Raw genomic sequence first — 19,646 nt, 5'->3', positions numbered from 1 at the left:
CGGGTATGGAAAAAAGTTCATGGATTTGAAAAAAGTTCACGCATCTGATATTTTTATGAATTTTAAAAACTTCAAGTATTTTGAAAAAATAATGTTCACGATTTTTTTATGAATTTGAAAAGTGTTCACGGATTTGAAAAAAGTTCACAACTTTGACAAAAGTTTGTGATTTAAAACAATGTCATGATTTTCAAGAAAGTTCACAAATTTGAAAAAACTTTGTGAACTTGAAATTGAAATTGAAAAGTAAAAACAGAAAAAAAATGAAAAACGACAAAACAAAAAACCCGGATGAAAAGTTGAAAACCCAGAACAGAAAACTGGTGGGAGAGATAAAGGGCCGGCAGCCCACTTGGGAGAGGGGTGTGTGGCCCCCGTACCAAATGGCCTCTATTTGGCGCTTAAGGCGCCAAATAGGATTAGGTGAAGGCGCAGGTGCACTCCCCGGCCCAGATGCTCCTCCACTCTTCCGGTTGCCGCGGCAGTCTCCTGTTCCGCAGCGGCTTCCCCTTCCCGGCCACCACCACCCGCAGAAACCTAAGGGCGCTCACAACCGCAGCAGCTACTCCCAACATGTATCGCGGCGGGCGCGGCGGCGGCACCAACTCCCAGCGTGGTCGCGGGCGCGGGCGCGGCGGCGGAGGCAGAGGAGGCCGTGGCGGCGGCGGCGGGGGCCGTGGTGAGCAGAGATGGTGGGATCCGCAGTGGCGCGCCGAGCGGCTGCGGCAGATGGCCTCAGAGGTGAGGGCTCTACTCCCGTGCGTATCGTCGTGGCTGGATGATGTTCTGTTTGTTTCGTTTGTATTTCGTGTGGTGGCTCGATGCTGTCACCCGTATCTTATGATTCGGAATGTGTTCTTGTTTTTTCGAAAGCTTGGAATCATGTAGCTAACGTCCATCTAGGTCCGTAGATTGGTCCACAGGGTCATCGCTAATTTGCTGCCATGGCAATCGAGTGAAAGTCTACATACTGCAATGGTACCACATGTAGTTACCTGTCCTATGTGTTACTTTTCAGGAAGTTTGAACAATCACGAGTTAGACTACATACATCACATCTCCTCTGATGTTTGTTCTGTACAAATGTGTTGTTAGTAACTGTTTCAACTATGTTAATTACTTAATTTCCATCCCAATGGTATGGTCACACAAGGTCTAGGCCCATGAGACTTTACTGAATTGCCCTATTTCTTAAAGTTATATACTACATACAGAATTTCCGCACTTGTCTAAGTTGATTTTTTAAGATCTGCACTCTTGTGAATGCCTAATGGTCAGGTGGAAAAGGTTGATGAGCATGAGTGGTGGAATACGATTGGGCAATTAAGAGAAGGATCTCAGCAGGAGTTAGTAGTCAAGAAGAATTTCGGACGTGATGGACAGAATACACTTGCACATATTGCTCAGAGACACGGCCTTTACTTGTAAGGATGGCACACCTATTCTGTGCCTTATTTCTCTCATCACCATCATGCTTAACTTCCATTGATAGATGCAGCATTCTTCCTGTCATCAGCTCATCGATGGTACCAAAATTAAGTAATTTACAACTAACTCTAATTGTTATGTCTCCTGTACATGAAGGACTATCTGACTTTCTCACGTTGATCATTTTATGCCTTTTGTGCTATACCTTTAGATCACACTTGAAATCTGATGAATTATAGTTTCTCTATTTTGTGTTTTAACCTGGGGAAGATAGCAATGCATACAACAAAGGGAAGACACTTGTTTTTAGCAAAGTGCCACTGCCTGATTACCGAGCAGATCTTGATGAGAGGCATGGATCATCACAAAACGAGGTGTTATGCAGTGTCTTTGTGACAGTGAACATCAATATATGTGTTTTTTTTACTGACATTGTGCTTGAACTATGGACAGATTAAGATGTCCAATGAGACAGAGAGACGAGTGGAAAACCTTTTATCCAGGGCACAGTCAAATAACAATGCTTCTGCTAGCACATCCACTGTCTCAATGAGGCAATCTTTGCCCAGCACATCCACGGCAGTAGCTGAATCAACAACATATGTTGATAAACAGAAGCTAAGTTTTCAGCTTAGAGATATGCAGAGATCAAAAAAGGTATCACCAGTGATTTTCTAGTGACTGGCTCAAACCCCATCAATATCAAACATTGAGCAACCCTAAATTCTGAAGTTGCATCATCTACATTTTGTTTCAGATGATGCCAAGTGCTAGATCAATGCAGTCTTTCAGGGAAAAATTACCAGCATTCAAAGCGAGAGAGGAGTTTTTGAAAGCAGTAGCAGCTAATCAGGTACGAAGTAAGAACTATAAGATGTTTCCAAGTTTGATCTATTTAGATGAATATATTCACATACATTGTCAAAGATTCTCAGCCCTTAGCCCACTAGTGATATAAATACAATTGGCTACGTAGTTTGTAAGGATATCCATTTTGTTAGGGAAGACTTGGAAGAGATCGGTTTAGTTAGGAAGGTAAAGATATGGTTTGCTAGGAGGATTTTGCATCAAGTTTAGTCTTCCCTATAAAAGGGACACTGTATACCTCATATGGATTATCCAATAAATTAGAATAAACCAGCAGTCAACCTTCTCCCCTTTTCATCCCCGACACCATGGCCGACCAACCCTCGCTTCTCAGAGCTTTACCCTCAACCGTTTCACATTGACTAGTCTTAGCAAGGGTACCAATTCTAGCATCACGTGCAAGGCATTTGGATCGTCTGTCCCAGGAAGATGTGGAGACCTGGAGGGCATTGTCAACAGCAAGCTCTCCGACCTCCCGTGACCCTATCCACCAACACTCGAGGTGAAAACCAATCCAAGCTGACAAATACGTTGGGCAAAGCTGTTTCGACCTCAAGGAAGGGCAGGCAAGGCGAATGCGGGAGGAGCACAAGGGGAAGCAAATGCGCTGTCCCAACTGCTTGGCACCATCAAGATTATGCAGCAGACCTGTGCGGTGGATGAGTACATTGAGCAATTTCTCACTTCCACATGCAGGTGCTGAGGGCTCTCCGAGTGGCATTAGGTGGATCTGCTTGTGGTTGGCCTCCACAAGCCACTCCAGACAGATGTATCGCTGAAATTTCTGGCCATCTGGAGGACAACATAGTTCACTCCCGCGTCTATGGGCAGCAGCAAAGCCTGCAACTACAAGAAGCAGCAGTAGTGCAACTTGCAGCAGTGGCAGGGCAAACTCCAGCAACAGTGATGGAGTGCCTTCTAGAGGCAGCCATGCAATCAATCTCGATGGCAGTGATGCACACAACAGCAGTGGTGGCGGAGTTCTCTTGCGGTGGCCACACAGCCAGCAGTGGCGGTGGTACCCTTCCTAGCAGCAGCAGCTGGAATGCAGCCATGAGAGCGAGATGTTTCTCCTCAAAGCAACGGCTGCTCTGCCCAAGCCAGTGACGATGCTTCTGTTTCCAGCGACACTCCTCCATAGGGTAGCAGCAGTATCACAGCTCTTTATGCTGGCAGCAAGTGATGAACCATTCCTTGCGTCCCTTCATCCAAACCCTAAGGCTCATGGGATTTCCTTGTTGGGCTTGAGCGTACTTTGACCAAAGGGGCAGACCACACAACTCCTATGCAGGTCAACACAATGAACAGCAGCAAGCAGGCCTCCAAACTGGGTCACATAAATGCATGTATGCAGCTTGGTTGTTTTGCTTTAGCCCCACGAGACGAAGGTGGAATCTATCAACAACTTGGGGGACTGCCTTGGGCTCCAAGGCTCCAACTGTGGCAACCACTGCTCGAGGATGAGCTGTTCAAAAGGGCTGGTGTAATGTCAGAGGCGTGCAGTCAGCCGTTAGCCCATTAGTTATGCAGTTAGTAAGGATTTAGCTAGGAAAGAGATCCATTTAGTTAGGAAGATAAAAGCTATGGTTTATTAGGATAATCAGGATTCTGTTCCTAGGCATCAAGTCCAGTCTTCTCTATAAAAGGTACACCATGTACACCATATGGATTATCCAGTGAACGTGAATAAACCAGCAAAGATCTTATCTTCTCCCGAACCTACTCTCCCTCTCATCCCCATCACCTTGGCCAATCAGCTCTCTTTCCTCAGCTATACCCCGAACCTTGTCACTAATCAGTCTTTAGGGATGGTACCAATTCTAGCACGTTACATCCATATACTGAAATTGTGTTTTCCTGACACTCTGCTTTATATCCTTAGTAACGAGTAAAATTCGTTGCTAGTTTTTTGAATGATTTGGTGCAGTTAAATTAACTTGAATCTCATGGTCAAGTCAGTGTCACAGGTTTAGATATTTTGTACTTAATGCTGGCAGAGTTAAGGTCGCACTGTCGTTTGTTTTGTTCATCTTTGCTACCTGGTGATATTCATTACTATATTCTTAATACTGCCCATAGAGTCGGGCTCTATAGTTGATCTTATTAGTACGTCCATTTAATTTATTTTCTTACTGAATTTACTGTTTCAGGTTTTGGTCATATCTGGTGAGACAGGTTGTGGTAAAACAACACAGCTTCCGCAGTTCATACTAGAAGAGGAGATAGATAACCTTCGTGGTGCTGATTGCAGTATAATATGTACTCAACCCCGCCGTATATCTGCCATATCGGTTGCAGCACGTGTAGGATCTGAGAGAGGTGAAGAGCTTGGTGAGACTGTTGGATACCAGATTCGCCTTGAATCAAAACGTTCCACACAAACACGACTGCTCTTCTGCACGACAGGAGTTTTGCTTAGAAAACTGGTATGACTGACAGATAGATTTGCATATGCACGAGTGACTTACCGCATCACGTCATTTTTGCATTGTTTATTTTGTCGATTTTTTTACTGTGAATTGTATATATCGCCTTGTTCTTTGTTTGTTGTCCATTATCGCTTTCTGCATATCTTAGAACTTCTGGTTTGATCGTAGCTTGATTTATGCATTTGGTTGTAGCTGTATAATCTTTCTCCAGGTTTATTAAGATACTCCCAAGGAATTTAAGCTTCATTATATATGCAACATTACAAAGCCTATGGCAATTATGATCTGAATTTGTTGTGCAGTTGCATGTTCAGCACTCTCTCTGTTTCGCTATAACCGTCACTAGCCTTGGCAGCCTAGTTTTAAAAGCTGTACCGGACCAGCGATCTGACCAGAAAAAAACTGAGTGGCACCTTAACCGGTTCAGTCCTCTTAAAAGACCGTTTTACCCATAAAAACAGTAATACAACTACTGGTTAACGAGTTGTCACACACAGGAATCAAATGCAAGACCCTTGCCCCACCTTCCCACGCGTGTTTGGACTTCGGAGGCCCATCACCAGCTTGCCTGCATTGCTTTGACTAAGTTAGCCAGTATAACTTCTATTACCCGCTCCCTCTGTTTTGCTATATCTGTCCTCAGCCCACCATGTGCACATCCCAAGGATGCTCTAAATCTACAAGAACTTAATACAAGATTTAACTAACACACTACAACCAATCAGCAATTCTGGAAGCAATTAAATAGGGTCAAAAGTGCAAATATTGCAAGAACCACGCTCTTGATCCCCTCAATAGAAACGGAGACTTCCCCGAGACCAAGAACAGAGTAGCTCACGGAGTCAAATTTTCTATAAACTTGAAAATCAATGAGCTATAATATTTCCTTTTGCCTTTATCAAACTGTCTGTGCCGGCGGTTAGATCTGCGAACCGGTAGCTTCAGCGGTCCGATTTTTGAAACTACTCTGGCGTGTCTCTGTTTCAAAATATCTGTCCATTGGGGAAACCAAGAGTGTAATTCATGGTCTCTACTATCTATCCCTACTTTAATGCTTTGGAAGATGTTTAGTGGTTGCAGCACGACATTCTGATTCTAGTGTATGCCATTTTTTATTAACTTTATCTTGGATTTAGTGCTTCCTTGATCTGGGTGCACAGTGGGTGGTGGTGTGATGAAAGATATTGTGAAACTGAGTATTGGAAATTGAATACTTCTCGACTAAAGTAGATTACACTGGCAATGGACACTTCTCGATTTTGACACAAGCAGAACACAGTAGTTTTTTTTTGAGATGTGAAAGAATTGAGGTTTTGTTGTGCAAATTATTTCATCACCCATGCACATGATCCTGTTCCTTTACAGAAGATGTATCCAAAACTAGTCAAATATTGTGTGATTTCTAGCACTCCAATGATCCAATCATATCACAACTGTAGCTACTGTTAACATGTACACGTGTGACCTTAATTATGCAAAGATATTTACTGCAGGGGTCTTAATTTGCTATAGACTATATTGCATCTTGAGATTTGGCAAATCAAATTGAATTGCTTGTTTATTTCCAAATGTTCAGTCATTTTGGTGTTATTGCACTTACACTCAATGCAAACACTATATGTCGCAGGTTCAGGAGCCAGACTTAGTTGGTGTAAGTCATTTACTAGTTGACGAAATTCATGAACGTGGCATGAATGAAGATTTTCTCATCATCATTTTACGCGACCTTCTGCCAAGGCGTCCTGACCTTCGTCTTGTATTGATGAGTGCAACAATAAATGCTGAACTATTTTCCAAATACTTTGGAGATGCCCCAATTATGCATATTCCGGTACTGTAACCTTTTGTAAACAGTGCCCGTTGAAGTGATTTTTGTGCATTATACTTACATCAAGGTGTTTTGAGCAGGGTTTCACTTTTCCTGTTGCCGAGTTATTTCTGGAAGATATTTTGGAAAAGACCCAATACAAAATCAAGTCTGAACGTGATAATTTTCAAGGAAATTCAAGAAAAAAGAGACTTGCTTCAGTTAAGAATGATCCATTGGCTGATGTTTTCCAGGTAAACTTGAGTTACTTTTCTAATCTTGCCCATTGTAGTTTTGTAATTCAGTATTGATGTCAGGGGATCAAAAGTTCTGAGATGGCAAATATTTGGATGATTTAGCTCTACTGTTGCTAATGCAGATAACTAATTTGTTAACACTAAACTGAAGTGTGGAGAACATATTGCAAAAAGTCAGACATGCTTGATTCCCTATCCTTTAAAACTAGGAGGGTCAACAGTTTTGCTTGCTCACTTTTTTTTCCAGGATGTCGACATTAATAAGGAGTACGGAAACTATAGCATTACAACAAGGCAGTCCCTTGAAGCTTGGTCTGTCACTGAACTGGATTTGAGCCTTGTATGTATTCTCAGATCTGAACTGGTTATTTTCATGTGCATTTATTTGATTGCATTAGTAGATGGAACCTTTAAGTCCTTAGATATTGGGATAGTTAGTGGAGGAGATCCAGTTCCATATATGTACAAGTGATTGCAATTAATTGGAGATATATCAGTGATGTTTCTAAAAATGACCAGCTAATTGCCTGTTGTTAATTGTTCCATTAGGTATTAGCAGATCTAATGGTCTAGGACCAACTTCTTTGGTATAGGAACCGGAAGGGCTTATTCTTGTATTAACAGATGTATTGGATCAACTTCCCTGGTATTGAAATTGATCAAGAAGGGAAAGGGCGTAAGGAAACACATGGAATAATATAATATCTACTGTTAGACGCAAATGCGTGTAGTTATGTGCTGATATGTATGATGCAAATATTGGAACTTCTCTGTCTGCAAACATGGTGGAAACTAGTGAGAAGTGCTTTAAGAATTTTCTTCACCCTTTGTAACTTTAACTTCAATAACAATAACAAGAACAACAACAACAACAAAGCCTTTAGTCCCAAACAAGTTGGAGTAGGCTAGAGGTGTAACCCGTAAGGGCTCGCGTCCAACTCATGGCTCTGGCACATGGATAGCAAGCTTCCACGCACCCCTGTCCATAGCTAGATCTTTGGTGATACTCCAATCCTTCAGGTCTCTCTTAACGGACTCCTCCCATGTCAAATTCGGCCTACCCCGACCTCTCTTGACATTCTCCGCACGCTTTAGCCATCCGCTATGCACTGGAGCTTCTGGAGGCCTGCGCTGAATATGCCCAAACCATCTCAGACGATGTTGGACAAGCTTCTCTTCAATTGGTGCTACCCAAACTCTATCTCGTATATCATCATTTCGGACTCGATCCTTCCTCATGTGGCCACACATCCATCTCAACATAGGCATCTCCGCCACACCTAACTGTTGAACATATCGCCTTTTAGTCGGCCAACACTTAGCGCCATACAACATTGCGGGTCGAACCGCCATCCTGTAGAACTTGCTTTTTAGCTTTTGTGGCACTCTCTTGTCATAGAGAATGCCAGAAGCTTGGCGCCACTTCATCCATCCCGCTTTGATTCGATGGTTCACATCTTCATCAATACCCCCATCCTCCTGCAGCATTGACCCCAAATATCGAAAGGTGTCCTTTTGAGGCACCACCTGCCCATCAAGGCTAACCTCCTCCTCCTCACACCTAGTAGTACTGAAACCGCACATCATGTACTTGGTTTTAGTTCTACTAAGCTTAAACCCTTTTGATTCCAAGGTTTGTCTCCATAACTCTAACTTCCTATTTACCCCCGTCCGACTATCGTCAACTAGCACCTCATCATCCGCAAATAGCATACACCATGGGATATCTCCTTGTATATCCCTTGTGACCTCATCCATCACCAAGGCAAAAAGATAAGGGCTCAAAGACCCCTCATGCAGTCCTATCTTAATCGGGAAGTCATCAGTGTCGACATCACTTGTTCGAACACTTGTCACAACATTTTCGTACATGTCCTTGATGAGGGTAATGTACTTTGCTGGGACTTTGTGTTTCTCCAAGGCCCACCACATGACATTCCGCGGTATCTTATTATAGGCCTTCTCCAAGTCAATGAACACCATATGCAAGTCCTTCTTTGCTCCCTGTATCTCTCCATAAGTTGTCGTACCAAGAAAATGGCTTCCATAGTTGACTTCCCATGCATGAAACCAAACTGATTTTTGGTCACGCTTGTCATTCCTCTTAAGCGGTGCTCAATGACTCTCCCATAGCTTCATCGTATGGCTCATCAGCTTAATTCCACGGTAATTAGTACAACTCTGAACCCCCCCCCCCCCCCCCCCCCGTTCTTGAAGATTGGTACTAATATACTCCGTCTCCATTCTCCTGGCATCTTGTTTGCCCGAAAAATGAGGTTGAAAAGCTTGGTTAGCCATACTATCGCTATGTCACCGAGGCCTTTCCACACCTCAATGGGGATACAATCAGGGCCCATCGCCTTGCGTCCTTTCATCCTTTTTGTAACTTTAACTTCACTCAAAATAAATTAGAAGAGACCAAAACAAGAAGCTTGTTATCCATTGTAACATTTACTCGTTCCTTTTGTAACTATCAACATAGATTGAATGCGAACTTAATATTATATACATAGTTATGGACTTATAGTAAATCAGGAAACACGTCTAGACAATTTTCTCCCAGATTTTTTTTCATGTGAATTTGGTACCACAAACCAAAAGTGATTTATGATGTCGCCTAGTTGTGTGATGCACTTGATATCTCTCTGAAAAATAACCTGCATTTCATGACATCCTAATACCATTTCGTAACCTATCTATGCTGCTAATATTTATTACTTTATGTTGGCATTTTTAGGTGGAAGGTACGATTGAGTATATCTGTCGTCATGAAGGAGAAGGTGCAATCCTTGTATTCCTTACTGGTTGGGACGAAATTTCAAAACTTTTGGACAAGATTAAAGGGAATAATCTGCTTGGCAATTCCAATAAGTTCCTAGTTCTCCCACTGCATGGCTCTATGCCAACTGTTAATCAGCGTGAAATTTTTGACAGAGCACCAGCTAATATGAGGTAATTAGTCACGGTGTATATATAGAAACATTTGATCTGGATTATGTGCTATGGATATGATTTTGCTTTTACATATGGATAGTGTGTTGCAGACATACTTCTGTCTTCCTACTTGCATATCTTCTATTCTTCTCACTTTCTCAGTGTCACACCTCCACTATTATAAGTTAATGGAAACATGCTCGGTTTCCTTGCCTTCTTGTTATCGGTGGCAGTGTATTTAATGGTAAAAGTATGTGTTAGCAAGCTCGTAGGTAAAATTATGTCTGGGAAGGAACTACTGTAAGTACAAAATTTTGGTGATGATTTTACATATGCCATAGCAACTTCCACGTTTTCCCTCTCAGTTTCCTTTTAAACTATCTGCTGCCACTTAAGCTATTTTTTCTCTTACCCTCACATTTGATGTAGGTTTTTTTTTTATTATTGTGTGCTGTTAAATTGATATTTTATTTTCTTTATCAATTAATGCAATTTGTTCTTTGTTATGTACTCGTGCAACAAGTTCTAAGTTCATTTGAGCAAGTTGTCCTAAATCCTAATGGTTAATGCCATTAACTGTTTATATCTACTACATATGTAATTTGCAGAAAAATTGTTCTGGCGACAAATATTGCAGAAAGCAGTATTACAATAGATGATGTTGTGTATGTAATTGATTGTGGTAAAGCGAAGGAGACAAGTTATGATGCCTTGAATAAGCTAGCATGCCTTCTACCATCGTGGATATCAAAAGCCTCTGCTCATCAGGTACGTACCATGGACCATGTTACCCACTTTTCTGGCAAAACTGAATATCCAATAACAGTTGTTGTTGATGACTTTCCTAATTTACACAGAGGCGAGGCCGTGCAGGCCGTGTTCAGCCAGGTGTTTGCTATAGGTTGTACCCGAAAGTCATTCATGATGCCATGCCTCAGTTTCAGCTGCCTGAAATTCTTAGGACTCCACTGCAAGAACTGTGCCTTACTATCAAAAGCTTACAGCTTGGAGCAGTCGCTTCTTTCTTAGCCAAGTCACTGCAACCCCCAGATCCGCTTTCTGTTAAGAATGCAATTGAGCTTCTGAAAACCATTGGAGCGCTGGATGACTTGGAGGAGCTCACTTATTTAGGTACAAAGTTTTACTGCCACCCTTCAATTGTACCACTTCTTAAATTTTACTGTACGTGTTTTTATTTACTTTTGCCCAACTTTGATTTATGCAGGACGACATCTATGTACACTACCACTGGATCCAAACATTGGAAAGATGCTGCTCATTGGATCCGTCTTCCAGTGCCTGGATCCTGCATTAACAATCGCTGCTGCTCTTGCTTATCGTAATCCATTTGTGCTCCCAATAGATAGAAAAGAAGAAGCAGATGCTGTCAAAAGATCATTTGCTGGTGACTCCTGCAGGTAATTGTTATAAGCTTATATCACATTGATATTTCGTGAGGAAGCATGTAGAAGTGTTTTTTGACAACCAATATTACAGAAATTATGGTTTTAGTTTGATGTTGTTTTGCCTGTTATTTCTTCAGTACCATCAAGTGCTGCTTTATTTATGGTGCCTACGTAGCATTCCCCCTGTTTCACTATATCTGTCCCCAGCCTACCATGTGCACAAACCAAGCAATCACAAAATCTAAGGATATTTTAATAGATGATAACCTTAAATAAGCAGTTTGCAAAGCAATTAAATAGGGGTACTGTTAGGAAGCAGAGAGGGCGGGGCCGAAGGGGCGGCCGGCGGCGACAGGCGGACGGGGCCGGCGACCGGCGACGACAGCCTGGGAAGCCAGTGGCCAAATCCCCGTTGAATTCGCAGGGCCACGGGCCGGGAGGAGGCGTGGCCGGCGGAGAAGTCGCGGAGCCGCGGGCTGGGAGGAGGCGGCAGCGGTGGAGAAGTCCGGGCCGCGCTCCGGGAGGAGGCGGCAGCCGGCATGGAAGTCGCGAGGCCGCGGCCAGTCGGCTGACGTGCGGTGGAGGGGACGCGTAACTGTCGGACCAATTCAGCCGGGGGCGGATCTGGTGACAGGAAAAACCGGGAGCAGCAGGCGGCCGGTTCATGCAGTGGTGTTGACCACGCGGGCGGAGACCATGCGCCGTGCCTAACAAAGCACCAGCAGCACACGGGCGGATCTTTGGCTGCTAGCCACACGGGCGGATCCTTGGCTGCTGCGCTCCTCCAGCAGCACGCACGCGGCCCGGCGACGCTCCAGTAGACTTCCGCATGAGGGCAACGGGATCCGGCGGAAGAGATCGTGGGGGTCGGACAGCAACCGGCCGGAAGCAGGATGGCGGCGTGAGAGATTGGATCAAGAGAGCACGAGTTGCGCGTGCTAAAAAAAGCCCTAAAGTTCTAATACTATGTTAGGAATATGCAACTTAGTATTATCTGGAGGCCAAAGCCATCATATATACAAGTACAGGTGGGAGGCCAAAGGCCAAAATACAGAAAGGCAAAGGGCATCATAAATATAACTCTAACAGGCACAAATGCAAAAAATGCAATAACTACACTCTTGATTTCCTCAATGGACATGTATATTGGAAAGGGGCCTAGTCCAGGACATATGGTGAAACGGGGTGAGTATTGGAAAGGGCCTTAGTCTAGGACATATGGTGAAACAGGGCGAGTGTTAGTTACTGGTTGCTACATGCTAGAAAGCTTGACCCAGGAGGAGCCACAGGATATGGAATGATAGAACCAGGATAGGGAGTGCATAGTATCACTTGCCAATGATACCATCGCCTGCAAAACGTTTTACGCTGCAGTTGTTTAAGGCACACTGATAGTTTCCTGTGACCTCTTTTGCCAGTGATCACATTGCCCTTCTTAAGGCATTTGAAGCATGGAAGGAAGCAAAACGCAGTGGAAGGGAGCGTTCTTTCTGTTGGGAAAATTTTCTGTCTCCTATGACCCTGAAGATGATGGATGACATGCGAAATCAATTTTTTGATCTACTTTCTGATATTGGATTTGTTAGCAAGACAAGAGGAGTGAAGGTTTGTAACCCTAGATCTCTCTTGCATTCCATAAGTAATTCTACGACCTATGTAGTTATCTATGTTTTTTCATTCCAGTGCACCATTTTATCTACTTTCCAACTGAAGAGCTTCAGTTTCCATTACGATTACTTCTGTGCTAAAATTTCAGGCATATAACCATTATGGCAAGGATCTGGAGATGGTTTCCGCTGTTTTATGTGCTGGGCTTTACCCAAATGTCATACAGTGCAAAAGACGGGGCAAGAGGACAGCATTCTACACCAAAGATGTCGGAAAGGTGGACATTCACCCATCATCAGTCAATGCAGGAGTGCAGCAATTCCCATTGCCTTATCTGGTTTACAGCGAGAAGGTGAAAACTGCTAGCATTTATGTGAGGGACTCCACAAACATATCAGATTATGCTCTTCTACTTTTTGGTGGTTCCTTAAGTCCAAGTAACACCGGAGAAGGCATCGAGATGCTTGCGGGGTATCTTCATTTCTCTGCACCAAAGCGTATCATAGAGTTGATCCAGGTATGACCAACTTCTCAACAATAGCTTGCTTCTTGAACCTTTTCTCTTTTATAAATATAGTGCTAAGTAAATCCAAGTGTTCGTTCAGCAACAAAGAGGTGACATGAAACTTTAGTTCCGGTGCTTCTTTTAATGGTAATTTTGTGTCTGTACTTGCTGCTTGATCTAGATTCCTTGTTATACAAGCTGAGTTCGTATAACAGTAAGTAAGCTTGGCTGTGATTATCATAGTAGTTGGAATGACTGATATCTGGTTTTACTGCTATATTGCAATCAAGTTCATTTCAGTGAATAAAATAGCTTATTTTTCAGCTAAAATTTTCAGTTTACCCTAACGAGAGATGTTCTTTTTACTTGACAGAGATTAAGAGGTGAATTGGACAAACTCCTTCAGAGGAAGATTGAGGAACCTGCACTTGACATCTTTTCGGAAGGGAAAGGGGTTGTGGCTGCGGCCATAGAACTGTTGCACAGTCAAAACATTTACCACTAGATGCTACATATACACGTTGCAGAAGGCAATTCCCCAACTAAATGAAACCCGTCCTAAGATTTTGTAATATCTGTATTCTTTAGTACCTTCTGCTTGGACAAGCACCTTTGGCTCTCAGGCTTAGGTGCACCTGATATGGATTATTTTAGTAATTCCAAAAAATGTCAAAAAAAAAAGTTTCGCCAAGGAATGACTTTCGTGGTATTTTGGGCCAAAAAAAACCAACATTATATACAGGTTACTATTCACGCTTTTTGTCCTTGAAAAATTGTTTGTTTTTGCCCTGAAGTTGATGGGAATTTTTTCTTGGTAAAAGTTTTTATACGAGTACAATAGAAGGTCAAGTTTGTTTCCACAAAAGATTTAGAACTTTTTGACTTTTTGGAATTACTAATTTTTCCTATATAAGGTGCTCCTACACCCAAGAGCAAAAGGGTATTTTCTGATTAATGAAGCATCCTTTTTCCAAGTAGTTAGAAGTCAGCAGCACATAACATTAATATTAGAAAATACAATCGTGTCTTCTTGATGAAAATATTAGGGACAAGCTACACGTCTGACGTAAATATTAGTGGCCTCGCTTTCTCTTACCTCTATCCAGCTTTGGTACTTAAGTGCAGCTTTGTTAATATGCTGAATATTCATCTGCTCCTGATGAACAGTAAACACAAAAAATACTAGAAAATTCATTAAAAAAATCTGTTTTTGTTGTATTGAAAATGTTCAAGTGCATGATGTTTGGGCGAAATTTCACCATGTTATGACATGAGGAACTCGTGGCAAAAAAGTCAAAATTGGTCTGCACAGTGCGTAAAACAATAAACTTTCTCATGGGTTTCTTAGAGCTACTCAGGTGTCCAATCATGATGAAATTTGACACGAGGTCACGCACTAGAACATCTTCCATGCAAAAAAACATTCAGTTTTTTCTGAATTTTTTTGAATCTACTGTTCACCCACGGGGAGGAGATGCACTTGAGAGCCAATCCTGTAGGTACGTCCCAATCCTTCTTTGAAAGAAAAAAAAGCCTCAATCAGAACGAAAGTGCCTTTCTACACCCAGGAGCAAATGCTTCTGGGATGAACAGTAAAATAAAAAAATAGAAAAAATTCAATAAACTCTGAATTTTTTTGTGACATACTTTCATAAATGTTTGTCGTGCACGCAAAAATTCATCGCGAAATCACATTGGTGGAAGTCGTGCCAAAAAAAATTGAAGCTTCAAAATGCTTTTGTAAGTAACATTTTCAGAGCATCGATTTTGTTTTTTTTACCACGCCTTCACCAATGTGATTTTGTGATGAAATTTTGCATGCACAACAAGCATTTGTGAAAGTATGCCACAAATAAATTTCAGATTTTTTTGAACCTTTTTTGATTTTTTTATCTTACTGTTCACACATGCTCCTGGGTGTAGAAACTCCACCTCCCAGTCAGGACTGTTTCTAACAGCAGCATGGATGGCGATCTTTCATCTGAAATTTGTTCCCAACAATCCAACATCATCTTCTACCTCCCCAAACCAATTCCGAAAAGCCATGACTTAACACTTGTCATCTCAACGGCATGGTCCAAGCACAGCTAATATTTTCATGTCGGGGGTCAAAGGGCACACGATGAATATTCCACCAAATAAATTTCATAGGGAAAACATTTTTATTTCAGCACATCAAACCGCATGCTAAATTCATGAAAAATATAATTCACTAAGTAGAACAAAGAATGATGATACAAACCGCATTTTTAACAAATTATTCTGCGTACATGTAGACAGTTCGTTTATTTGTCGGTCATTCATGCCAGAAAAGCCATTATTCATTTTTTTTCCAAGTCCAAAGTAGAATCAGGTAATACACAATGTGTTACACCATGAACATACATCCTCTTCGTAACACCAGCCATCTCAAGATGCATTCCGGTTCAATCTTGACATCATATGTTCAGATCTCTGCATATGTGGAAAAATAAATTGTATGCTTAGAACTGCTTGCTAAATTCAAATGAGCAAGTAGTGTGATAAATCATGATTTAAAACATAAAACGATTATCATAATTAGTTTTTAACTGCCTCCACACTCAATAACTATCTACTAATATCCTATTTAAAAAAAACTATCTACTAATATCCACTGGTAGTCATATTTACTAATGGATCACTGGCAGGAACACATGAATGCAGCTAAACACATCATTATGTTCCAAAATTTTCCGTACAGAAGGCACTTGCTTCAGTATACCCATGAATATAAACTAAGCATCATTGGCTTATCAGAACAAAAGAAACCTCCAAAAAAAATAACAGACCTGCTCGGTGTAAGGCAGATACTTCCCATCAAATGTGACCACCACACGATCTTTTCCATCAGCCCCTTGAATCTTGTCAACTGAACAGTAGAAGTCTATAGCCGACATGCTGCAATTGAAAGCATTTAAATAAAGCAATAAGACATGGAAAGATTATTGAAAGTAATAGTAAGACAGACAGATCAATTTTGCAATCTCCATAATACTATATAGGTCGGTTTCTTACATTCCATCACCAAAATCCTCATTGATGATCTCCTTGATGCTCTCTCCAAAATGCATAACAGCTTCATTCAATCTGTGTACATTATAATATAACAAAGTTAGTAACAACGCAATTCTACAATATTGTAGCATGAATTTCAGTGAAATGTACCTTCACTCCAATAATTAAGTGAAACATTTGTGCGCAGGGGAAGCATCAATGAAACATGTGCAACCAGGAAATAATGTGCCATCCGGATAAATTGGAACAAAAGAAGCTAAACCGATGTGATTAGCAATAAAAAAACAGTGATACACCTACTCTGGACAAAAACAGCATGGTACAACTGTGCCAGACTGTTGAGAACAAAGTGGATTATCAAGTGCAACAGGCAAAGTACAGAAGCTAGAGATTCCAAGGAAAGACAGAGGCATCAGTATCAAGACTCAAAACTATCAACAGGCTATGGTAAAATTTATTCTTCTACCCTTGAGTAAGAACTTGGGTACAGAACATCCCATTTGAGTTTATACAAAGAATGGAAGATTAGAGTTGACACAAATACCAAAGAGCTGGATGGTAGAAGGTTGCTGTTTGTGAAACATTGCGGAATTTTAGCAACTTTCCCTCCCTCGTCATGTCTTCATTCAGATTCAGCAGAAGAGCCAATATTCTTCCATTTTCTCGCTGACATTTAAGGTACCACTTTGCTTTACAACATCATGCGCTATAGTTAGTGTTTGAAGTAGCTGGCAGTAATCGCGCGCCCCCTACACCGAGTTCGAGATGGAATTCGGGGATAAAACTACAAGGGCCTTGGGAGTGGGACAAGACTGGGCGGTCGGCACGAGGTAGGCACCTGTATATGGCGGGCTCGTGGACGATGTGCGGGTGGTAGGACCGGAAAGGCGGCCGCATCATGAGCTCCACGAGCTCGTCGGTGAGCGCCGGGACGGCCGCCCGGAACGCGGGCGCCATGTCGGGCTTGAGCTGCGCCTGGCGGCGCAGCAGCTGCGCGACGTAGACGTTGGTGAGCCCTGTCTCGGCCGCGATGTCGGAGAAGCTTTTCCCGGACTCCTCCTTGGCCGCCAACAGCCGAGGGACTACGGCCGCCGCGCTCGCGCCGCTCTCCTCCATGATTTGTCCGTCCGCCGTCCGCCTGCTTTGCCCGCGAGGTGCTCGACGAAATCGTTGGGGTGGGAGGGTGAGGCACGGGACGAATCTCTGATTGTACACCTCGTGGTGGGTGAGTGTGGCTGTAATTGGCGGCGAAACGACGGGGAAAGTTTTTCTTTTCCTACTGTAATTTTTTTAGATTATCCTACTGTAATTTACTATTCCCTCTGTCTCATAATATAAGAGTGTTTCTTACACTAATGCAGTGTCAAAAACACTTTATATATTATGAAACGGAGGTAGTAGTATTTGATTGATGAGGAGGAAAGTTTTTGCACGGAACTCGCGGAACAAGATGTCTCTTCGGCCATGTGTTTATGTACTAATTAGGCCGGTCTTTATGGCCTGGTTGAATATCCTGATCCGGGCTCTTAGATGGACCAGTTGAGTTCAGTCTGGCTAGTTGTGGGCTTGGCTTTGTGTCCACCAAATTCCTTTACGCGGCCGCCTTCTTGACGGCTCCTGAACCCTTTAGTTTGATTTGGAATATCCGTCTGTCCTTAAAGATCCGGATCTTCATATGGCAATGGATTCACGGCTGCCTCCCAACGGGTGTGGAGGTCCGTAAGCGTAATGGACCTGGGAATGCGATGTGCCCCTTGTGCGACACAGTGGAGGATGCTAACCACATCTTTTTCTCGTGCCCTACGGCCCAGTTCCTCTGGTCCTACTTCCACGAGACTGTTGGGGGCCAGTGGTGTAACACCAACTTCCCTGAACTGCTTGCGGAAATCCATGCTTCCCCCCTCGCTACCGCCATATCAGATGGCTTTGCGTTGGGATCCTCGCCTGGACACTCTGGACTGTTCGCAATAAGCTTGTCATTCAGAAAGTCCCTCTTCGACGTGCTACTGACGCCATTTTTAAAATATGTGAATACTTGTAGCTCTGGCGGCCGCTTAGCCGTCCCTAGGATCGGGACGTCATCAACAACCTCATCGCCGACCTTCGCTTGATGGCCTTCAGCTCGGCGCCCCCCCCCCCCCCCCCCCCCCCCCCCCCCCCCCCCCCCCCACCACCGGAGCCAGACTAGATGTTGTGCAGCACCCTCCGTGTGCATGCCTTTTTTTTTTTGCTTTTCAGGGCTTGTTGAGTTGTGCCCTCAGCATTAACCCTTTTGACTTCTTGCCGTGTCAGACCTGTGCGTGTATGTGTTGTGGACGAACTTTGTTGGCTGTTGGGCTTTATCTATAAAGCGGAGTGAAAGCCTTTTTAGATATACATATGTACTCATAAAATAACTTATACATATCTATATTTTTAATTGATGCAAAAAAATCACCTCAACAAAATACTGATGTAAAAAATCTCTACCTCAACCAAATAATAAATGGGCTATTACTTCCAGCGACACGTCATCGAAATTGCCCTCAAAGTTGCAAAATATTACTCACTGATGCCATCTATAAATGATTAAAAAACATTTCACACAATGGAATCCTTGCATTAGCCGGCCCATGCAGTCACGACCTATACTACACTCTGCGCACTGCAAGGAGACGCAGCACGCCCATGTCCGGGCGGCCTGCTTTTTAAATTTTCTTTTTTCTTTTTCTTTCTTTACTTTAAATAATTTGGTACTTAAAAAAGTTTCTAAAATTAAACAAAATAAGAATTTTGAAATAAAATTTTTAATGAATCATCAAATGTTTGTGGATTCAAAACTATTAGCGATTTTGTAAAAAAAAATGTTTGCTTATTCAAAAATAATTCGTGCTTTAAAAAAATGTTCATGATTTTTAAAAAGTTCGTGTATTAACTATTAGGAAATGTTAATGAAATTGAACAAAATTTTGCTAATTCAAAAACTGTTCATGAATGGAAAAGTATCCTAGAAATTCAAAAACTGTTCGTGAGTTACAAAATAGTTTATCATTCATAAAATGGTCATTGATTTAGAAAACGATCATGTATTCAAAAAAATGTTCATTAAATCAAAAATATTCGTGAATTTCAAAAATGGTTCCACCAATTTCAAAAAATGTTCGTTAAATCAAAAAATTATTCGTAAATTTTAAAAATGGTTCCACCAATTTCCAGAAACTGTTCGTCGATTTTAGAAATGTTTGCCGATTCAAGAAAATTGTTTGTTTTTTACAATTTTAAAAAGTGTTTGCAAATAATATAAAATGTTCATGAATTGATTTTAGAAAATGTCCGAAAATTTGTAAAAGTGTAATGAATTAAAAAAATTGTTCATGATTTCAAATATGT

The 19,646-nt window shown here is 42.1% G+C and overlaps 2 protein-coding genes across 3 annotated transcripts; one reads left to right on the top strand and one right to left on the bottom strand.

Annotated features, from left to right (window-relative positions):
- Positions 1-426: 426 nt before the first annotated feature.
- LOC125506240 (DExH-box ATP-dependent RNA helicase DExH1) lies at positions 427-14,014 on the top strand. 2 transcript variants are annotated; one of them, XM_048671100.1, is made up of 16 exons: positions 427-741; positions 1,279-1,424; positions 1,703-1,802; positions 1,882-2,085; positions 2,186-2,281; positions 4,446-4,721; positions 6,352-6,555; positions 6,633-6,785; positions 7,036-7,128; positions 9,526-9,740; positions 10,331-10,490; positions 10,580-10,853; positions 10,948-11,140; positions 12,547-12,733; positions 12,885-13,253; positions 13,615-14,014. In XM_048671100.1, the coding sequence occupies exons 1-16, from the start codon at positions 454-456 to the stop codon at positions 13,744-13,746; spliced, it is 3,090 nt and encodes a 1,029-aa protein (XP_048527057.1). In that variant the 5' UTR covers positions 427-453; the 3' UTR covers positions 13,747-14,014. The 2 variants fall into 2 exon arrangements, with proteins under 2 accessions (XP_048527057.1, XP_048527063.1); XM_048671106.1 differs by having other exon boundaries at positions 460-741; positions 1,699-1,802.
- Positions 14,015-15,470: 1,456 nt separating this feature from the next.
- LOC125506229 (cyanate hydratase-like) lies at positions 15,471-17,505 on the bottom strand. The gene is made up of 4 exons (XM_048671092.1): positions 17,116-17,505; positions 16,278-16,349; positions 16,052-16,160; positions 15,471-15,695 (listed from the first exon to the last, which is right to left on the bottom strand). The coding sequence occupies exons 1-4, from the start codon at positions 17,391-17,393 to the stop codon at positions 15,651-15,653; spliced, it is 504 nt and encodes a 167-aa protein (XP_048527049.1). The 5' UTR covers positions 17,394-17,505; the 3' UTR covers positions 15,471-15,650.
- Between the last annotated feature and the right edge of the window lie 2,141 nt (positions 17,506-19,646).

Source organism: Triticum urartu, chromosome 1 (assembly GCF_003073215.2).
Source record: "Triticum urartu cultivar G1812 chromosome 1, Tu2.1, whole genome shotgun sequence".
Classification (NCBI taxonomy): Eukaryota; Viridiplantae; Streptophyta; class Magnoliopsida; order Poales; family Poaceae; genus Triticum; species Triticum urartu.
The sequence above is the reverse complement of the archived record's forward strand: the minus strand, read 5'-3'. Positions and strand labels throughout refer to the sequence as shown.

Bases quoted from the DNA above. Each gene is read 5' to 3' on its own strand.
- LOC125506240 (XM_048671100.1), top strand. From the start codon at position 454: ATGCTCCTCCACTCTTCCGGTTGCCGCGGCAGTCTCCTGTTCCGCAGC. The intron at 6,556-6,632 runs GTACTGTAACCT...TGTTTTGAGCAG, and splicing joins CCCCAATTATGCATATTCCG to GGTTTCACTTTTCCTGTTGC. The intron at 6,786-7,035 runs GTAAACTTGAGT...TTTTTTTTCCAG, and splicing joins CATTGGCTGATGTTTTCCAG to GATGTCGACATTAATAAGGA.
- LOC125506229 (XM_048671092.1), bottom strand. From the start codon at position 17,393: ATGGAGGAGAGCGGCGCGAGCGCGGCGGCCGTAGTCCCTCGGCTGTTG. The intron at 16,350-17,115 runs GTGCCTACCTCG...TAATGTACACAG, and splicing joins CACGAGCCCGCCATATACAG to ATTGAATGAAGCTGTTATGC. The intron at 15,696-16,051 runs GTCTGTTATTTT...CCACATATGCAG, and splicing joins ATCTGCCTTACACCGAGCAG to AGATCTGAACATATGATGTC.